Source organism: Dermacentor andersoni, chromosome 1 (genome assembly GCF_023375885.2).
Source record: "Dermacentor andersoni chromosome 1, qqDerAnde1_hic_scaffold, whole genome shotgun sequence".
Taxonomy (NCBI): Eukaryota; Metazoa; Arthropoda; class Arachnida; order Ixodida; family Ixodidae; genus Dermacentor; species Dermacentor andersoni.
In genome coordinates this window covers 46,487,585-46,507,641 of record NC_092814.1, presented here as the reverse complement: position 1 = coordinate 46,507,641, position 20,057 = coordinate 46,487,585, and the positions used below count along the sequence as shown (strand labels likewise).

Below are 20,057 nucleotides of genomic sequence, written 5' to 3'. Positions count from 1 at the left end.
CTGATGAAATCAATGGGCACTGTAAATTGCCTTGTTAAGCACGCAAGTTTGTTAGGTTGAAAGCATTCTGAAAATCATGAAAACATAGAAATCACATTGTGCATAATATATGCTGTAATTTATTTACCTCTGCAAGGTTTAGTGGGAGCATCTCTATGCACTGTTGCGACTGGGGGTCCGAAGTCGTCGAATATACTCTGCTCATAGAGGAGTAAGGGAACATGGGGCTGGGCCGATATCCAGAACGTTTTACACACAAGCTTATATTACATAATTACAAGAAAATTCAAAGTAATACAGAAAAAGTTCATGAAAAAGTTGTAGCAGCCTATCACTCCTGCTGTCCGTCACTCTTTTTATCCCCTGCGTGGTCATTGTTCACTCACCTCCCTGAATCTGGCGTCAGGAGACTGATGACCTCAGGTCCCACCAATCCGGAGGTCTGTTGCCCTTTCCCTCCGAAGGGAGCTTTGTCGGAAACACACGCACATCACTGGGCACAAACAGGGGATGGAAGGGTAGAATACTGACCCCGTCTCCGGCGTGGATGGACAGTTTGGGCGGCTGACAGGTGAAGGACCATATCCTCGCACTGACCGCGTCCCAGGTGTGGACGTGCCAATTTGGGCGGCTGACAGGTGAAAGACCGCAGCCTTGCTAATTGCCCAAACCTCTCCTGACCGAGGTACTCCAGTGGTGGCCATACAACATCCAATTTGAGAATGACCTTGACGAGGCCGTCGGCCTGTTTCCCATAATCGCATTATCCATGACCGGAGGTTGTCGCTGGGTGAACGGCCAATCACAACAGCACCTATTTTAGTTTGTCAGGAGTTTGTGTATTCTTAATCTTTCTTGCACACCAGGAAACTAGAAATGAAAAACAGTGCACCCGAAGGTTTTTATCATTATAATGGCTATGTGCCAACTTAAACTAGCCCAATAACAACCTCTCCACCAAGAGGCTATATGAAGATGTCTAATAGCTAGAACACTGCACTGGGACCGGGCTGGCCTGAAAGCCTGGGCTGGACTCGGGCCTAGGAGCTGTGGGCTTCAGTCGGGCCCGGATTAGGCCTGGACATGCTATATGCAACTCCACAAAACTGAAGACTATAAAAACTTCATCCCTATACAAATTTTTGGTAAGTGGTGTCTGTCGGTTTACGGGAAAGTCAAGGAAGGCAGGCCACGACACAGCAGCTGTATGATGCACAGATTAGTGTACATTAGGAGCCCTCTTCGGCCATGGAGAAAATGGTACCAGTGATCAACCGTGCCCACTGTACACCCTGCCTCGTGTTTAATGCGATCAGCATCCTTTGCCTACTGCAGGCACTTTTTTATCTGTCTGTCTGTCTGCCTGTCTGTTTCTTATTTTTTCTCTCTCTCTGTCTCTTTCTCTCACTCACTCCCTCTCTTCATGTGGCCCCAATCGTTGTCTACTAACTTGAGCCACTACGTATGTTCTTGGGGTCATGGTACCAACGTCGTCATACAATCGCGATCATCCTGTTCTAGTCATGTCGTTCTCGTAGCACTGTTGTACCATTGTCATCATTTCAGAAACGACATCAAATTGTCATCATACCCTCATCGCCATACCGCCTTGGCAGTTCCATCGACGTCATTCCGTCATAATCATGCTGTCGTCATTCAATCGTGATTATGTTGCGATTGTCGTGCCATTGTCGTCATTGTGTTTTCGACATACAGTCATCGTCATGTATTTCTTGTCACAGTGTGGTCGTGATACTGTCATGGTCGTTCCATTGTCGTCATTCCAGCTTCATCGTCTGATTCTCCTCCCTGCCATTTTCATCATACAGTCGTCGTCACACTGTTGTCATCATGCCATCATCATCGTAAGCTTGTCATACGATTGTTGGCAGGCCACTGTTGTCATGCTGTTGTCGCATTGTTGCCATCATTTCAGAAATTTCATCCAATTGTTGTCATGCCGGCGTCGTCATACCGCTTTTGTTGTTCCACTGACATAATTTATCCTTCATTCTGTTATAATTGTGCTGTCGTCACTCATTTGTGATTATGCTACCGTCATCATGCCATTGTAATTGCGCCGTGGTTATTTATCGTTGTCACTTCAGAGTCATCCCATCGTCGTCATGCCGCCATCCTCATAATGCCTTTGTCATTCTATTGATGTCATTCCTTCTTAATTCCATTGTCGTCGCAGCATGCGGTGTCGATGTACAGTCCTCATCCTACCATCCCGAGATAAGCTTGGCGAGCGATGGTTATAACAAAGTGGGCCAATCACAAAGACAGTGTATATTGCATACAACCGAAGCACTTGAAATCTCAGGCAGACGACTACAGGTTCTAAATAAAGGTGTCTTAGCAAATATGGTGCGTCGCTACGTGGTCGCTAAGTTGCGTAAATGCTTATTGCATTAGCTTCTAGTCATTTTAAGATGGTTTCTACTAAAATTCCTTCATCTTAGTGACACTAAAAAACTGGTCAACATTGTTCCCAGGTTATTAAGACCTTGAATTCCTAGAGGTCATTGCTCAGGCATGAGATGGACGACCAATGTTCGATGGAGGTAGTGCTGTGAGTTTGACAGCGGCCCCTCCTATCAAGAAGGGGAAGTATTGGGGTGGTTGGGAGTGGCAGCAAAAGGCAAACTTCAAAATTTGCAAGACATCACAGGGTCAAATCAAAACGATGAAGAGTTGGAAAGTTATTTGCATTGAAATGATACTAAAGAGATTGGAAACTATTTGAGTGGTGTGAGACTGATCGCTAAAAAATTCCCCAGACTGTCTTCAGGTATCCAAGCCGTCCTTGTATACCAGCCACAAGAGGAACCAATGAAAGGAGTTTTGGTACAGCTGGTTACATTTTTCAAGTTCAGAAGACGTGCCTAGAGGCAGAGTCGTTTGCAATATTTTAGTGCTGCACAACAATATGTAGATTTTCGACAGCGGTCACTGACGTGCCGCTTTGCACTGCTTGTGTGTGATCATTTTAAAAGAACAACAAAAATTCAATAAATTTTCCATGAGTTCTTAGAGTACCTAAATAAAGTAATAGCAAATAAATTCTGGAAAGTACATTTGCAATTTTTTTGTGTGTAAAGTCAGAGTGTAACTTAGTACTGGTTTCCATCTTTTTTTCTTCATTATTTGTTCAAGCGAGTTGAATATTTTGCCGTAGTTTATCGCACAATTAGTCCAACTAATAAAATTTAGACTTTCAACTGTCCATTGTTCTTAGATAAATACTTTAAGCCTATGCGGATGCTGCAAAATTTCTCAACATTTGTGAGAGAAATGGGAAAACAGAGTGCAGAAAATTTAATTTTCTCAGTGAATTTTTTTTAATGCTATTTTCACTTGTTCAGTGGCTCAACCCTCATGTTCGCAGCCTTGTATATGTTTGTCTAGGAATAGGTGGGTTCCCTGTGAATCTATGTCAACAAACAAGCAGATCATATTCCAGTCTGACAGGAAAGAAAATGATGTGGCCTATGTTGTACATGCACTGTCCTGAAACAGAAGTAGACAGAGTTAAAATTTGCATATATTGCGAAACAAGGATGCCTAAATTGTCGACTGAAAGACTGACATTGTAATGAAGCTGAAAACAGGAATAAAAATGGCATGTTCCATGTGAAAATATGATTGCATATGAGCGTTAGCCTTGTGGATCACCAGTTTGTGTTTAATGAAAAAAAAAGCTTCTAGTGGCTGTGTATTATGGTATTCCTGAAAGCCAATAGACCAGCATATTTAAATTTACATTTGCACGAAATTTATTGGCTCGAGTTCCATCGCTGTACATCCGAATGATTATACGAGATACAAAAGTGAGGTGAAATGGCTGGCGATGTGTACGGGAGTGTTAGCCTATGCTTCTCTATAGTATATTGCTGCACAACTATTTAGAAAATGTAGTACGGCCATTCATACCGCCCTTTAAAGCATGAACATGGTGATCGCTGCATGTACTTTTTTTATATCTTCCTCCCTAAATGTAAGCAGCCGATGTGCCACTCCTGGTGGCTGTTTCTAGCCTGATCCCTCCCTATTTTCCTAACTGTCCATTCTGTATGTGTGTTTTCATACCAAATATTCAAATAATAATCTGTGCGGGTTCAACTAGCCATGAAATTTTTATTTCTCTCACGTTTAAAGTAGCCATCAAGAGGGGCTGCCGGGCAAGAAGCTGCTTTGATGCAGCTTGAATACTACCCGGCGCCTGTTGATCACCTGGCAGTACCTTCACAATAACCTAGAACTTGATCTAGCTTCGTACAGGCTCAAGGGCTAATTGGTCGAACAGAACCGGGTCGGGCCGGGCCGGGTCAAGTTTAAAATCAACAGGCCAGGCTCAGGCGGGCCAACGCATGGTACTTTCGGGCTCAGGCCGGGCCTGGGCCTGAAAATAACCGGCCTATGCAATGGCCTACTAACAGCTCACTCGATGTTGGCAGTGGCGATTTGGCAATGTCCACATAGTCGGTGGTTTCTGATTCCTTGACCGCACTACCAAAAATGTTATGTTCTTTGTTAGAGATATCCAACCAACAAGCACTTCATCCTTTCAGGGTCAATGACGTAAATATACGGTGCCACGAACAAGTCCAATGTGGTCGATGCCATATATTTACGGTGCCGTCTGTACGTTTAGAAAGCGCACCAATTTCCAAACTTTTTCTTTCTTGGCATGTGCTGCCACTATGTGGGAATACATGGAATTTTTTTCTCGCACCTCCCTCTCTCGGTTTTCATTGCATGGTTTGTTTTAGAGCTAGTTTGCTCTGGTGCATCTATATCCTACCTCTTGCACATTGGCGTGTGGGCGGGCGGGCGGCGGTTTGGGTTTTGTTCCGCGGGCAGTTTTGGCTTCTTGCTTTCGCAAAATTGATGGCTATCTCGTTACTGATCGCTCAAAAGGCGGCTGCCTGTTTCTCACTCGTTTATGCTCACAGAGGTGAACATAGGAAGGGTGCCGTCATGCGTGCGTTTTCTTTTTTTCTCGGAGACTTGTGAAAACTAATCGCCTCTGGTTGGCGATAAGATGATGATTAGCGGAAGTTTGTCAGATGTCTTGCTTTTTTGACGGGTACACAACCACAGCTTTCTTGAGTGCGCTCACCTACGCAGTTCGATTACGCTATGTACGTAAATATTAGTGTAAGAGCAGAAACATTTGACACTTTCGAAATATTCTCGTTTGTGCATTTTCTAAGCTTTGAACTTTGTGTATAACAATGCATAAAATTTTTAATTCTTATAAATTTATTTCCTTTTTTTATTGTTGTTATTCATGAGTAAACAGTAGATATACACCAACGGAAAACATTTTTTCCTCACTTTACGGTCACCCTAGAAAAATTATGGTAAATCGAAATAGGTCCCTCAGAAGGATTGGAATCTAGTAAAACAAATTTACCCTGGGTAAAACAAATTTACCCTGGGCAGTCGCATATGGCGGAAAAAATCGACCCTGAAAGGGTTAAAAATATGCATAGAGAAACTCAATTTCTGTGGTGTAATGAAGGAGATGGCCTTGCAAAACACCTATCATTCACTTTTTGTATAAAATATACTTCTGTGACTTCGTGCATTGTTGTGTCATTATGCTGCGACAGTAGTAATCTTGCATTGGACATAAACGGAGTACACTGGCAACATCTACAGCGCAAATTTAAGCCTGCAAAACATGAACAAGTGCCGGGCAACTAGTAAGTTGGAGGATGGCTGGCTTTTCTGTGAAACATTATGATCCCTGAGGCGGTCATCTTATAAATGACCTGTCTGACTGTTGTAGCACACTGTTTGCATACTTGGCTAATCTGTCCTGATGCTGTACCTTGTAAAGGGCAACATATAAACTCTCAGTTGATAGTAAGCACTTTGCTGTTGCCTTCTTTTGCATTCCAATATATGAGCAGAATACAAAAATGCTTGTGTACCATGCATTGGGTGCATGTTTAAGAACCCCAGGTGGTGAAAATTAAACCAGAGGTCTTCACTATGGCTTGTCTCAATTAAATTGTGGTTTTGGCCCATAAAATCCCAGAATTTTGTTTTTTGTTGCCTTCTATCTTGCGCGTTTCTTGTAGTACTTTTCGTTTATCATGTTTGGCATCTATACTGCGCTGGCAAGCACATCTGTGTGCAGCAGTGGATTATCTGGGGGGAAAGCATTGTTAGTTTTAACCTGGCAGTGTGCCCATCAAATATGCACACACAGTTGAGGACAAGTGGTGTGTCAATGTAGTGACAAGGCATGCAACCTGTGATTATATTTCTTTTACCTGTGACTTCCCTTCTCTCCCAGAAAACCTCCCTCTTCACTTCTTTTCATTGGCAGTTGGTAGCTCTCGTATGCTGTCGCAAGCACTGTTTCATACAGCGCCACTTGTAGTGGAGTTGCCAAACCTGGAATGCTATGCTAGCAGATGACGTGGTTACTCACTACCTTTTCCATGTGCACCTGCACCTTTTAGCACCTTATAAATGGCAAGCCGAACTACAGTAGGGCTATCCTAGATAAGGGGATGCTCATTTATGACGAAAGACATGTTTACAGAGTTCATGATTGCAAGAACAAGATGAAACTGACCTCTCCTAGTTAAATGTTGCTGAGCTGCTAGCTGTTCATTTATGCGTGGCAATTCCGCTTGCCTATATTTGTTAAAAATTATTGGTGTTGGGATCACATGCCACAGGGGCCTGCTGCAAGCACACAGCTGCTGTCCTTGCATCTCCTTTGAGGAAGTATGCGCAACTTGACAACTTTTATAATTCATTACTCCACATCTTTAAACAGCTAGAGAATTTGAGCTGTCTAGCCAATATAGGATTGTGTTGAGCCATTGTAAGGGGGCGCATTGTATATTCTGCTGAGAAAAATGGCATTTCTTGTTCAAATTCTGTTCTAATTCCAAAGCATCTGCCATTTCACAGCAGGATAAGATAAACTTCGTTGTAGTTTATTGTAAAATAGCTAGTTGTGCATGTGCTTTCCTAAACACTGATATTTTATGCAAGATTACTTTGCCTCGGAAAGAAGTTTCTCAGTACAGGAAGAGTAATTTGAAAGTGCCACCCCGCCCCCCCTTTTTTTTTGTGGTTTGTGTACATAGGACCGGACTTGTTTGGTGAAGAACATTGACTGATTACATTTGTTTGGTCTGGAACTCTCTACTATACATCAACAAATATGTGTAAATAGGCCCCATGGATGGAGCTTAGAACGACAGAAAGCTGAGCTAGTTGGTAAGGATTCATTATGCAAAAAAGGTGAGGCGTTTTACTGACTGTCGTATGGGTGTGGTTTAAAAAATTCCCTTTAGCTGTGGCCAGTTCTATGTAGGGCAAACGGGGCAGTGTATCAATCAGAGGCTAATGGAACATAAAAGGTCGTTAACCGGTGGATCGCCTTCTAATCTTTCTCTACATTGCCAAGATTGTAACTGCACGCCAGAGTTAGATGAATGCGCGATATTGTACAGGCATAATAATGAAGATACGTGTCTTATGGTAGAGGCATGGCATATCTATAATGGTGGAAGTGCGTGCGTGAGTCAGCCTTCGATTATTTTACATAAGGAAGAGATTAAGTGTCTTAACAGTTATCTCTCGCGTAGACTGGCATGTGTACCCGACTGACACCTGGTGATACCATTCCAGAGCTTGCACAGATGTTTTTTGTGTCTTCTTTCTTTTTTTTTTTACTCAGTGCCTCCTTCAGTTGATAGTCGGCGTTCGTATTGTCCACTTCTTACTCTTGTGTCTTGTCTGCATGCCTCACCTTTTTTGCATAATGAATGGAGCTAAATACTGGATCTTGTTGCTGATGATTGTCATATTATGATTGAAGTTTCTAGAAATGCAGACGTATATTTGCTTACAGAGCTATTAGCATAACAAGCATGACTGTTGATGACTGTCTCGTCTTTGTGGAACTAGCCAGTGTTGCATGTCACAACAACAACAGGACAGACACATACCATGCTCACACAGAAGTTTTCTGCAGAAATGCACAGGCTGGGCACTTTTGCCATGTTTGCACAACCACAGCAGAACCTCGTTTATACTTTTTAAAAAATGCGAGAAAAAAATGTACTAACCGAGAAAACGGGTCATCTGAAGTAACTGAAAAATTGGACAGACTCAACTGTAGCTGACATCTATGTAATGCTAAGCATTGTGCGAATCGTTGTGCACGAGGCACGAGACACTGATCTGCGTCGAACTGGTGGGGCTTCAACGGTCCGCGGCACGTACATATTGTTGTTTTCCTATTGTGCAGTGTTTAAAGACGGTGACAGGAAGCCGAAACGAAATAGAGCTGGTGGGCGATGCTGTATGCCGCTGAAGCGGAACGTGATGCTCACATCGTGGCGTCTGTAGTATGGAAAGGCGACGCATTTGGATGATTGCCCATTAAAAGCGTGCAGCACGCTACCAATGACACTACGCCCCACACGCTGTAAATTAGATAGGTGAAGATGCTTATTACAATAGGTTGGGTGGTGATAGCTGTGAATGAGGCTTGCGATGACCCTGTAGGAGATTTGCTGGTACTGGAATAAAGACTGAGTGCCGCTGGCATTTTCACGTGAGATGGGCGGCCGAGTATTGCGGTGAAGCTGCCGATGTGGGCAACTATGTACTGTTCTCGACTGCGTGCACCTCACGCATTTTATTTTTTGCTTGGGATCTGGCGATTGGAAAACGTATCATACAATCGCAGTTTGGCGATGTACTGAACGTTGGTGCCAAAAATCATGTTTTCCGGGAACGTATGACCTAGTAAAAAATAAGCGTAACCCGTGTCATTTTTTTCGTTCTCGATTGCGAACTTGGTGCTGGGAAATCGTATGTAATGGGATCGTATCAACGAGGTTCTACTATAGAGTAAAACTATACTACTATACTATACACAATAGAACTATCTACTACACTATACAGTAGCCATAGCCTGTAATATAAATAAATCAGTCTCAACATTGTAGAAGCAGGCACTATGATCATGGCACTACAATTTGGGCAAAGACACAGCATTCTCAATTGATACAAAAGCTATCTGTAGAAATGCATCAGCTTGGGCACGTTTGTAGCGTTTCCATTGCTGTGAATACAGCCTACAGTATCACATGTCAGGCTCTCCTTGGTAAAACAAAGTAGTCTTTATGTATGCAGCAGTACAGAATAAATGAAAACACACCATGCTCAATCACTACTCACATTATTTGCAGAAATACACCCATTTAGGAGCCTTTCACATTTACAGTACTTTCAAGAGTGTTAGCACTGCCTACAATATCAATACATCACCATGATATTTGCAGTATTTAAATGCGCAGCACACGCACTGAGAAAAGTACCAGTGTATATAGGCTATAGAATAAAAGCACATCAAGTTGGTGGTAGCTCAGGGGCTATGGTGTCCTGCTGCTGAGCACAAGGCCACAGGTTCTATTTCTAGCCACACTGGGGATTCTTAGGTATGGTGGGGGCAAAATGCATATACTCTTGTTTACTTAAACAGGTGCTCGAATCCCAGGCGCTCGAAATTAATCCGGAGCCACCCTACTACGGCATCTGTCCTAGCTCCTGTGTTGCTTTGGTATGCTAAACCCCGTGATTTGATTGATTTGCCGGATAGTCCATGTACATAAGCAAACTGCTCTACACGTCTAACTATCCGTAGCATTTAAGCATATGGAGCATATGATATCTAAGTAAGCAATGAGCTTTTCATATTCATGAGTAATAAGAGCTCAATTTAGAAGTTATTGCAATGCTGGAATTTTTTTTTATGCACAAGGAAAATGAACATAAGTCATGGCATGTTTGCAATGCTGCTGTGTACAAAGTTGTAGTGTTTTTCTTCTCTATCCAGGTGGCTCGGGATCATGCTATTCAGTCTTGGGAGTTTCCAGAAGGCATAAGTGTGAAGGCAGAGGATTATGGCTCTGGATACCCAAATGGCAAGATAGAGCTCCACATTCTTGGATATTTTGCTTCCTCTCACCTGCAACGATTTACTTGCTTTGCATCAGAGAAACCTGTGTAGAAGAGCTTAGATAGCTTTGTTGCTAGCTACCTCCTTAATTCCTACCTGTTTACATTGCAGCCAAACATGTAGATGCACATCAGTCATTGCAGTCAAACAAGTAACAGTGTAACAGGTAAACAAGGACCATGTAAACAGGCTGGTGTTTGTATTGAAGATATTGTGTAGCTTACTAATTGCATGCCACATATAAGATCAATTATTGAGGTTGGACACTGAGTGAAAAGGTTTGTTCGATTCAGAAATAGCTGTACGGCACCACAAACGAAAAGGTGCAGGGGGTGCCAGTTATGGTGTGCCGGGCTGCACCCACTCGCTTTAAGGTTCAAGGGTGAACTGCACCGCGGCGGCACCTTGCCTTGCACCCTGTTCAATCGTGCACGGGGGTGCAGGGTGCACCTCTGCACCTTGGGAAATCAAAGGTCTAGGTGCAGCACACTGTGAATAGGTGCAGAAGCTGCAGAGAAACTTGGCTGAATCGAATAGACCTAAAAATGAATTGATATGGTTAATGCTTTATGTGCATTGCCTGTTCTTTCAAGCAGACAAATTTTGTCTGGTGTCAAAACATGTTTGAAACTTTTAAGGGGATCCTGCTGTTAAGCTACCTTGGCATTTTATGGCACTAAATTTGACCAACTTCAGTACGATTGTGTAAATTGTTGTACATATGTGAGTAGAAAAAAAATCCGAGGACCCCTAAGCACTTATGAGTTGTGAATGTGAAAGCATTAATGTCCAATTGTGAACACTGCTGAGTGGTCCTTTGAGTTTTGCGCTGCAAGTAATCTTTGCGTTAATGCTCGTTCCACCTGCCGTGTGTTGGGATAGTTGACGACGATGGTGGATTTCGCTGCCTGCCTCCGCTCGTTTTTCTGCGTTCTTCCACTCCCTTACTTCGTCTGCAGTGTACTGGTGTGGACGGCCACGTTTTTCTACTGCCAAAGTTGCTAGATGCTTCAAACTCCATAGCAGTACGTGCTGCCCGAGCCAGTAAGCAGCAGCAGCCTGCGGTGCCGTTTCACTACTGCCAAGGTTTCGGTTGCTGACGTTGTAGATGTTTCAGACTCCGTAGCGATACGTGGTGCCTGAGCCAGCAAGCGTGAGCCAGCGTCTTGCGCCCTCATGACATGGCGTTGCATCCAATGGGAAATTAGGTGCTGCTTTGTCGCTGCCGTAGACGCCGCTGGCTTTTTTGCTCAATGGGCGATTTGACACTTACGCATCAATAAGTGGAAGTTACAACATTTAGTACATTTCCAATTTCTTTCCAAAACAAATAACCTATTAGATGAAAATAGGAGAAAATTTTTCTAGAGTATCAGTATGCTCACAAAAGTATATGTTTTACACTGAAACTTCTTTTTTTATCATTAAGCTTAAGAAAATAGGTGAGGCATAATAATGATACTGAGGTACTAACCGTGGGCGGGATCAGAGATCTTTGTTTGATACTCGTTCTGTTCGGTTGCTGCAACATCACAAAGTGGGCAGTATGCAAAATTTGTGATAATGGGAGGGAGAGAGCAGCCAATCGGAGCAAGCGGTGAACTCCCAGGAACTTTACTTGCCTCATTTGTCGTCTGCTTGCAGACAATATACTATAAAATGAAATGTTTCTCGTCTTCCAATGAATAATATTCTTGTGTAAAAAATGTATTTTTCCTTCTCAAGTGTTCTCAAATAGTAATATATATGACTACTACAATTTACAAATATTACTCTCACTGTGTGGTCCCTAGGTGGCGTCACGCTCAGCGAGGGGAAAAAAAAAATAAACGATGGGAGCAGTGGCGCACATTTGAAGAAGAAACAAGATTCCACTGGCTCGCTGGCACCCTATGATGAGGTCGAGTTCACCGCACAACCAACGCACTGTTTCCAGAAACAAAAGTGACATGTGAAGCCAGTCTTCTAATGAGTGCATGCTCGCTTCAACTTCACAACCACGGTGGAAGAAGAGAGGTGATCCGACGGCGGCGCGAGGCACGGCCACTTAGTGACTTTTACGCGCGTCGCTGCCGCAAAGGGCAGCACCTGCTCTGGGGGCCTACTTGCTTGCTCGCTTTGCAGGTGCTTCTATGGGCGGGCTTGGCAGAGGTGCTTTATTTCTATGCATATGTGCCGTTAACCTGCTTAAAACGACTCTATTTGGTTTAGGGAATGTCCCTTTATATTTCTGCCGACATTCTGTGCCATAATTCGACTCGAGACCGCATGAGTGAATTAATAATTGAGGGCTCTAGCAGCTGTCATCTCAGCGTATGGCTGCATTAGATTCATTTTCATATTTATGAGAAACACTGGCCATGTAATTGCATACTTACTAAAAGTGCCAAAGTGAACATGCATTCATAGGAGTGCTAGAGCACAAGATAAGCCTCCACAGCTGCCAACATGTACAAGTCATGCATCGCTCAATCTGCAAAGTGTCACGGCACAATTCAAGGAGTGCTATAATTGATTTCTGAATTGTGTTAAGAATGGAATAGCCAGAGAAAACTGCACTCGCTTTCCTTATTTTTGTTGTAAGAGAACTGATGCCTAGCATTATAAGCAGGTCGTTTGCAGGTCATTTATCTCATTTAAGGAAACAGGTAATTATATACTGGAATGGTTTAAAAAAATTCAAAACAGAAAAGTTAGAAGCAACGCAGAAACACAACCAGCACTGTCAGGGTGTCTACCAACCGGGAACACCGGGAATTCTCAGGGATTTTGAGTAGTCTGGAAAAACTCAGGGAATTTGTGCCTCTATCAGGGAAAATTAGCTGTAATTTTATCGAAAGGGTCAAAAGTCGCGGTAATGCTGGCTTGAGTAAAAGACAGGAATCATAATGAATCGTCTTTGACGCCCTCTTGTCGGCGGGAGGAGCTGCCAGTGTACAGTCAACGACCGACTTTCCGGATTCCCCATAATTTGGACGGCTTTGTGGCACCACCACGTACCCCATAGAGTCAATGTATCAGAATGTCTGAAATTTCGGACGCAAGAACCCTTCGCTGTCCGATTTTCTGGACGTTTTGCCGTGACCGCAGGTCCGAAGCGGCATTAATCAATGCCACCACTGCTACCGTTTCGATTATCTTGCCGCCTCGAACCGGTGCTCTCGCACGCAGATCCGATGGCAGCCTTAGCGACCACTGCGGCAACGCTAGACCGAGCTGCTTCGACGTTCGCTGGGTGCCGTGTTTTTCATTGAAACAATTCGCTGCTGTCAGCAACGGCACCGACTCCGTCTTTGTGGTGCTCGTGATTGGCTTAGAAGCTTGGAAAGCACGGTGCATTGCATAATGCTGGTTCCCGAAGTCAGCTTCGCCTCTGTACAGAAATCTTACTTGGCGAAGCATACGCAAAAGTATTGCAGTGAAGTATAACAAGCGTGGGAAGGGGCTATTGCCACGGGACACAGTATGTATTCCTTAATTATACACGCTTGCACCCGGTATTTCCTGTCACAGTATGAGCACCGATATGCTTAATACGTGTACCGACATGCTTTCAGAGCGTTTTCAAATGTGCCTGTGGCGGTTTGAGCCCTTAAGGGCAGTAAATGACATGCATTTATTTTTTCCAACTGGCCGATTTTTCAGACGTTTTCGCGGGCTCTAGGGCGTTTGAAAAATCGGACGTGGACTGTGCAACTGACCAAGAAGATGCTTCAAATGGTGCATGGGGTGAACGAGTTGCGGAAGGAGGACAAGAACAGAAAGGACCTACGTATTGAGGAATGAACGGGAAAGGAAGCGTGCTGCCACTGTTTTGAAGGAGCTTGAACTCAGAAAACGAAGTGTTGGTTGATGCTGAGATGCAGGTGTCCCTCATCCAAACCAAAATAAACTCTTTAAAGCAGTGAAACACAACACTGCATGAGGCTTTGTGTGTGGGCTGAGAGTATGTCAGGACAGTCGAGGTTGATCTTACGGGCTGTTGAGGGAGAAGCTCAATTGTGACAAAGTTCGGGCCTCATACCACTGAGCTTGCTATCAGTTGATAGAAATAGCTCATATTCGAAAATATTTGCTTCTGTATGCATCTCCTTTTTATTTGTATTTGAGAATGTCCGACTCGATTTGCCATTTTTTTCGAAGACATTTTATTTGCTGTGCATTTTACTAACCCCTCCCTTATATTCTCTTTTTGAATAACCTAAACAATACTGCTTACTATTCACATTGGATTAGGTTTTTTTTTTTGTGTGTGTGTGTGTGTTTTTTTTTTTGCATTAGAGTGTGCCAGCATTGGGCGATATGGTTTCAGCCCGTCTTTACATAAAACATAGTTCTGCGTCACTCAGGGAATTTTGTAAAGGCACTCAGGAAAAACCCGGAAACTCGGGGAATTTGGAAATGTCAACTTGGTAGACACCTTGACTGCATGTCTTTGTTCCCTTTAGCAGACGCACACGGTTGCAAGCACGTTGCAAACTTGGGCTGTATTGACGGTATCCTGCCATCGGTTGCTCTGCAGATGTTTGGTTTCACGTTACCGTGTGTGCCGTAGGATATTTGAAGCCGCATAGAAATCGTGGAAGATGTGCCTTCATTCGATCACTCAACAGCCGGCCGTCTGTTTGCATCAAGAGCTTTCACATTTGACCCCTCAGCTGGTGGAACAACGCATGTAGCTCACACGAGCTTCGCGAGCTTTCTCAAGTTGCGCGACTTGCTGCTGTCAGACCTTCTTTGTTTGCCAAGCCGTCGCATCTTCATCGCAACATAGTAACTGAAAAGATGTGCTGCAAGATCTACTTTGTGCTCAGCACATGAAAATCCAATGCGAAGCTTCTCCAGCATTTCATCGATGGTGAGGCGAGCTCCTTCTTTGGGAGCTTTGAAGAGCAATGCCGGCTCCTTGCAGGACGTGTAGCCGCTATTTCCGCCGGGTATGAAGCACTTTTTGCCCATATTAAATAACAATTATGCACTTCTTGCAGCACCCACATACACAGAAGATTCAGACAGCGAATCAGGGTGCATCTCTGCTGTCGCATCAAAGGGAATCATTGAGACGGTCTCGCACATCGCCCTACACCCTGCAGCTAAGCTGCCGATCACCCAGTCAGGAAGCGTCAGTGATCTGATACCACAAAATGGCTCTTCAACTGACCAGACAGAGCAACAATTCGCAAGAAGCGCACCTGGTGCACGCCCCATTGCAGCGAGCATCTCTTTCGTGTCAGAAATGACAGTATTTTGACAGTAAGTGGCATGAAACCTTCTACCTGCTCAGAATTAAGCGTCTAAATAAGGAAAAAAGGCATATGTTTAGGTATGGTTGTTTCAATGCTGACTGAAGTCATAAATTATCCACGCTTGTGCTGCTGATCCATAGGAGCGGCAGCAGAATTGGCGGAGAGCAAGGCCCCTTGAACACGCGCTGCCCCTAGCGGCGGCGCTCACTTCCGGTCACACGAAGTGGCCACTCTCTCGCCCCAGCACGTGTGCACCATCGGAGCACCTCTCTTCTTCCACTGTGTTCATGACTTCTGTCGCGTTAGGCTCCTAGCAGACGACATGCTCGTTTGCAATATGATTGACATGAGCATGTCATCATTTTGACGTCACCAAAAACGTGGCCGCGCCCTGCAGCTTGTGGTGCAGCGCGGAGTAGGCCAATCGCGCGTGCCGATAACCAAATGAACGCACCGAACAATGCTCTTCGATCGTGCCCCATTTTTTATGAAGTATGGTTTACATATATGTAAGGCATGCAGACAAAATATAGATGCTTCTATTGCATTCTTTAATGTTACAGGAGTCTTATGCAAGAAGCAGAACCATTCTTTTTCCCTTTATCAATTACCTCTCTCTACCTTGCGGGTATCTGCAGAACTATTACGTCATTCTATTTTCATTTGTTAATCATTTGAGGCTTTTGCCATACATGCATGGCGCCACTTATCTGTCTTGCATTGTGTTTGCCATACATATAGGCGCCAATTTTATGTTTGATATTTTCGCATATTCAACACCATCGTTGTTGAGAGGTGCTGCACACTCTATGGGGTGGCACTTAGTCATTTGAAATTGCGATTTCACTCACTGCGGCATATAACTCAACTTGCTCACCTCTGGGCGCTCGCTCACATCATGACACATGCATCGTCTGCTACATTCAAGGCATGCGTGGAGGCGATGCTATCATCGTTTATGGCTGCCGCTATCGTGTTTCTGGTAGCTTAGATACAGCCCCGTGTGGTGGAAGTGCTGAGATAGTACTAATAAGCTTTCTTTTTTCTTTGCCTTCGGTTGTGGTTTTCCCTTCAGTTGCATAAGTTTTCTTTTTCTTTGCCTTCAGTTGTGGTTTCCCCTTCGGTTGCTGTTCACATACTATTTCTGGGTACTGGCGTGCACGCAATCGTGATTTCAGTACGGCCACGCATGTGCTTCTTCTCGCGGTGACTTCTCAAACATTTCTTCTTCTTACTTGGAGTATCAACCAAATATGTCAAGTCAGAATCGATGGATTACAGCTCCTCATCGGATGGGAAATTTCCGATTTGCAGCTCAGACTCGGGAGTGCAGTGTGGTTGGAACATCTTGCAAGATGTTTTTACTGTATTCATGAGTTTGCAATTTAAAGCACCTGCACTTATAAAAATTGGCCAGGGGGTCACATTCTTTGAGAGAAAATTTAACCCTCAAAAGGGTAAAGGGCCCCTCTTGTAGCCTTATTGCAAATTGTATCATGCAAGCAATAGACTCTATCCAGAAATGTACTGCAGAAGATACGACATTTGGGCAAGTTGGTACTGGTTGAACATCTTGAAGGGGCAGCGTTGTCTTGTGTCTTTCCTGCTTTCTGTTTTTGTTGTCTTGCGCTGCCCCTTCAAGATGTTCTATCAAGAAACTACTATTTGGCAGTAATATTTAAAGGGTCCAGTTGTAATAGAAGGGCTGCAGGTAGTAAATCTAATGTGATTTCCCTTTTTTCCCTTCTCCCTATCAGATTTGTGAGCCTATGCTGTACATGCTTCACTTCTCTCCGACCTGCTCCTGTTATTTTCCTTTGGCGCAGTTTAAAGGGACTGGCAACCCATTTTCATGGGACCCACTTTTTTTTGGTGCAATAGAAAGCTTACCGGCCAGAGCGTCTAATCATGAAGTACAACACCGTGGAACATCTTTTATCAGAATTTTTCGATCTGCAGTGAGGATGAAGTCGTTCACTGGAAGCATGCTGAAAACTGTGATAGGTGAGCGCGATAGTGATTATAGGCTGGCACTAGTGGGAGGCAGACAAGTGCAGCCGTAGGTGTGAGGAAGTATTATTTTATCAAGTCGATGTTCCTGCGATTCATGTTTTCCAAGGTGTTAAAATATTTCTGCGATAATAGCTACATGTTTTTGCGGTTTCCTGTCCAACTGCTTTGGTATTTGACTAGTCAAAATGAAACCAAGCTTATAAAAATGAAACGATGCTTTTACACGTGATACGCAGCTCGTGTTGCTGTAGCCAAGTGTGCGCTTCTGATTTTCGATGTCGTCTCATGAAGACCTGAACGAGCTGGAACAAAGGATTTTAGCTTGCATGCGTGCTCAGAATTTAGATCCTTACTAAGCAGCACCCGAACGTCATGCATCGATGGACAAAAGCGGCAGTGGAAGTGACGAATCCGACTTGCACAATAGGCCACCGTACCCGCCATTTATTTATTTATTTATTTATTTATTTATTTATTTATTTATTTATTTATACATACTGCAGCGCAATTTGCGCTATAGCAGGAGTGGGTTGAGAAAAGGTACAGAAAATGCATTGGAGTATACAGCGGTAAACACAAGTGAACACTTCTTTAAAAGAGCACTGATGAAAGGAAAACAGACAAGAAGTTATACAAATGCTGCTGGGCATGGGTGAGCACGATTATGCATCTAGGATGGCGGTTGCAAAAATTCGGGATGAGCATGAGCGAATGGACCCAGGTAATGAATTCCAGTCTTCAATTGAGCGGGGGGAAAAGCTGAATTTGAACGTGTTAGTACGTGCGTAGTAGGGTATCAAGTGTAGGTCATGATGTCTTCTCGTGGATGATCCTGGCGCGAAGTTAATGTAATTATCATTTGAGAGCCTAACCAAAGAATTGACAATGCAATGCAAGAATTTTAATGATTCGACACAGCGACGAGAAGAGAGCGTGTTTAGGTTCAAGGAAGAAAGTGTTGAAGAGGGCGAAAAGTCGCGATCGTAACGATGACATAAAAATCGCACAGCTTTTTTCTGTATTGCTTCTAGCTTATTAATCTCTAACTGCTTATGCAGGCTCCAAACTACAGATGCATAATCAAGAACAGGGCGGATTAGAGATTTATACATTAGTAACTTTGTGTCTTTAGGAGATCGGGTTAGCGTTCGCCTCAAGTAACCTAATTTCTTTAGTGCTTTACTGCATATGTAATCAATGTGTTTAGACCATGACATGTTATGCGTAAAAATGACACCAAGATACTTATACTCAGAAACCTTATCTACAGCACGGCCATTGAACGAGTGACTAAAAAGGGAGGGGCAAGATTTGTTGCAGAAAGACATCAGAACGGTTTTATTGAAATTAATGTTCATTTGCCAAGTGTTAAACCAATCGCAAAACCTAGAAAGCGACTCTTAAAGGCGATAATGATCATTAGAAGAGTTAATCGCTTGATATCGAACGCAGTCATCAGCATAAAGACGGATGTTAGAAGAGCAGTGAAGTTGCGTTTGATTCTGTCGAAACCTCAGCAGTCATGGAGGCATTACGGAATCAGTGTGCAGACGAGCCGTATGTAAAAATACTGAAAGATGTCTATAGTGGCTCCACAGCCCCCGTAGTCGTCCATAAAGAAAGCAACAAAATCCCAATAAAGAAAGGCGTCAGGCAGGGAGATACGATCTCTCCAATGCTATTCACAGCGTGTTTACAGGAGGTATTCAGAGACCTGGATTGGGAAGAATTGGGGATAAGAGTTAATGGAGCATACCTTAGTAACTTGCGATTCGCTGATGATATTGCCTTGCTTAGTAACCCAGGGGACCAATTGCAATGCATGCTCACTGACCTGGAGGGGCAAAGCAGAAGAGTGGGTCTAAAAATTAATCTGCAGAAAACTATTGCTGTCTCGGAAGAGAACAGCAATTTACAATAGGTAACGAGGCACTGGAAGTGGTAAGGGAATACATCTACTTAGGGCAGGTAGTGACCACGGATCCAGATCATGAGACGGAAATAATCAGACGAATAAGAATGGGCTGGGGTGCGTTTGGCAGGCATTCTCAGATCATGAACAGCAGGTTGCCATTATCCCTCAAGAGAAAAGTGTATAATAGCTGTGTCTTACCAGTACTCACCTATGGGGCAGAAACCTGGAGGCTTACGAAAAGGGTTCTACTTAAATTGAGGACGACGCAACGAGCTATGGAAGGAAGAATGATGGGTGTGACATTAAGGGATAAGAAAAGAGCAGATTGGGTGAGGGAACAAACGCGAGTTAATGACATCTTAGTTGAAATCAAGAAAAAGAAATGGCCGTGGGCAGGACATGTAATGAGGAGGGAAGATAACCGATGGTCATTAAATGTTACGGACTGGATTCCAAGGGAAGGGAAGCGTAGCAGGGAGCAGCAGGAAGTTAGGTGGGCGGATGAGATTAAGAAGTTTGCAGGGACGATATGGCCACAATTAGTACATGACCGGGGTAGTTGGCGAAGTATGGGAGAGACCTTTGCCCTGCAGTGGGCGTAACCAGGCTGATGATGATGATGATGATGATAATGAAGTGGCAAATCGTTTATATATAATAAAAAAAGAAGCGGCCCAAGGATGGAGCCTTGGGGCACACCTGATGTCACATCAACAGGAGTCAGTCGAACTGTAAGAGACGAACTGGTAGCGAAATGAGAGAAAGTTTAAAATCCAGCTAAATGAGGATTATTCAGTACAGCTTGAAGTTTAGCAATAAGTTTAGAATGTAAAACAGTGTCAAATACCTTCAAGAAATCTATAAAAATGGCATC

General features: G+C 43.7%; 1 protein-coding gene across 2 annotated transcripts in view; it reads left to right on the top strand.

Annotated features, from left to right (window-relative positions):
- Positions 1 to 20,057, top strand: part of LOC126543955 (ribonuclease H2 subunit A) — a 58,362-nt gene that overhangs the window by 15,296 nt on the left and 23,009 nt on the right. For both annotated transcript variants that reach the window (XM_050191116.3, XM_055061435.2), the window contains exon 6: positions 9,887 to 9,974. In XM_050191116.3, the coding sequence (XP_050047073.1) occupies positions 9,887 to 9,974 (88 nt within the window). The remainder of the gene's footprint in view (positions 1 to 9,886; positions 9,975 to 20,057) is intronic.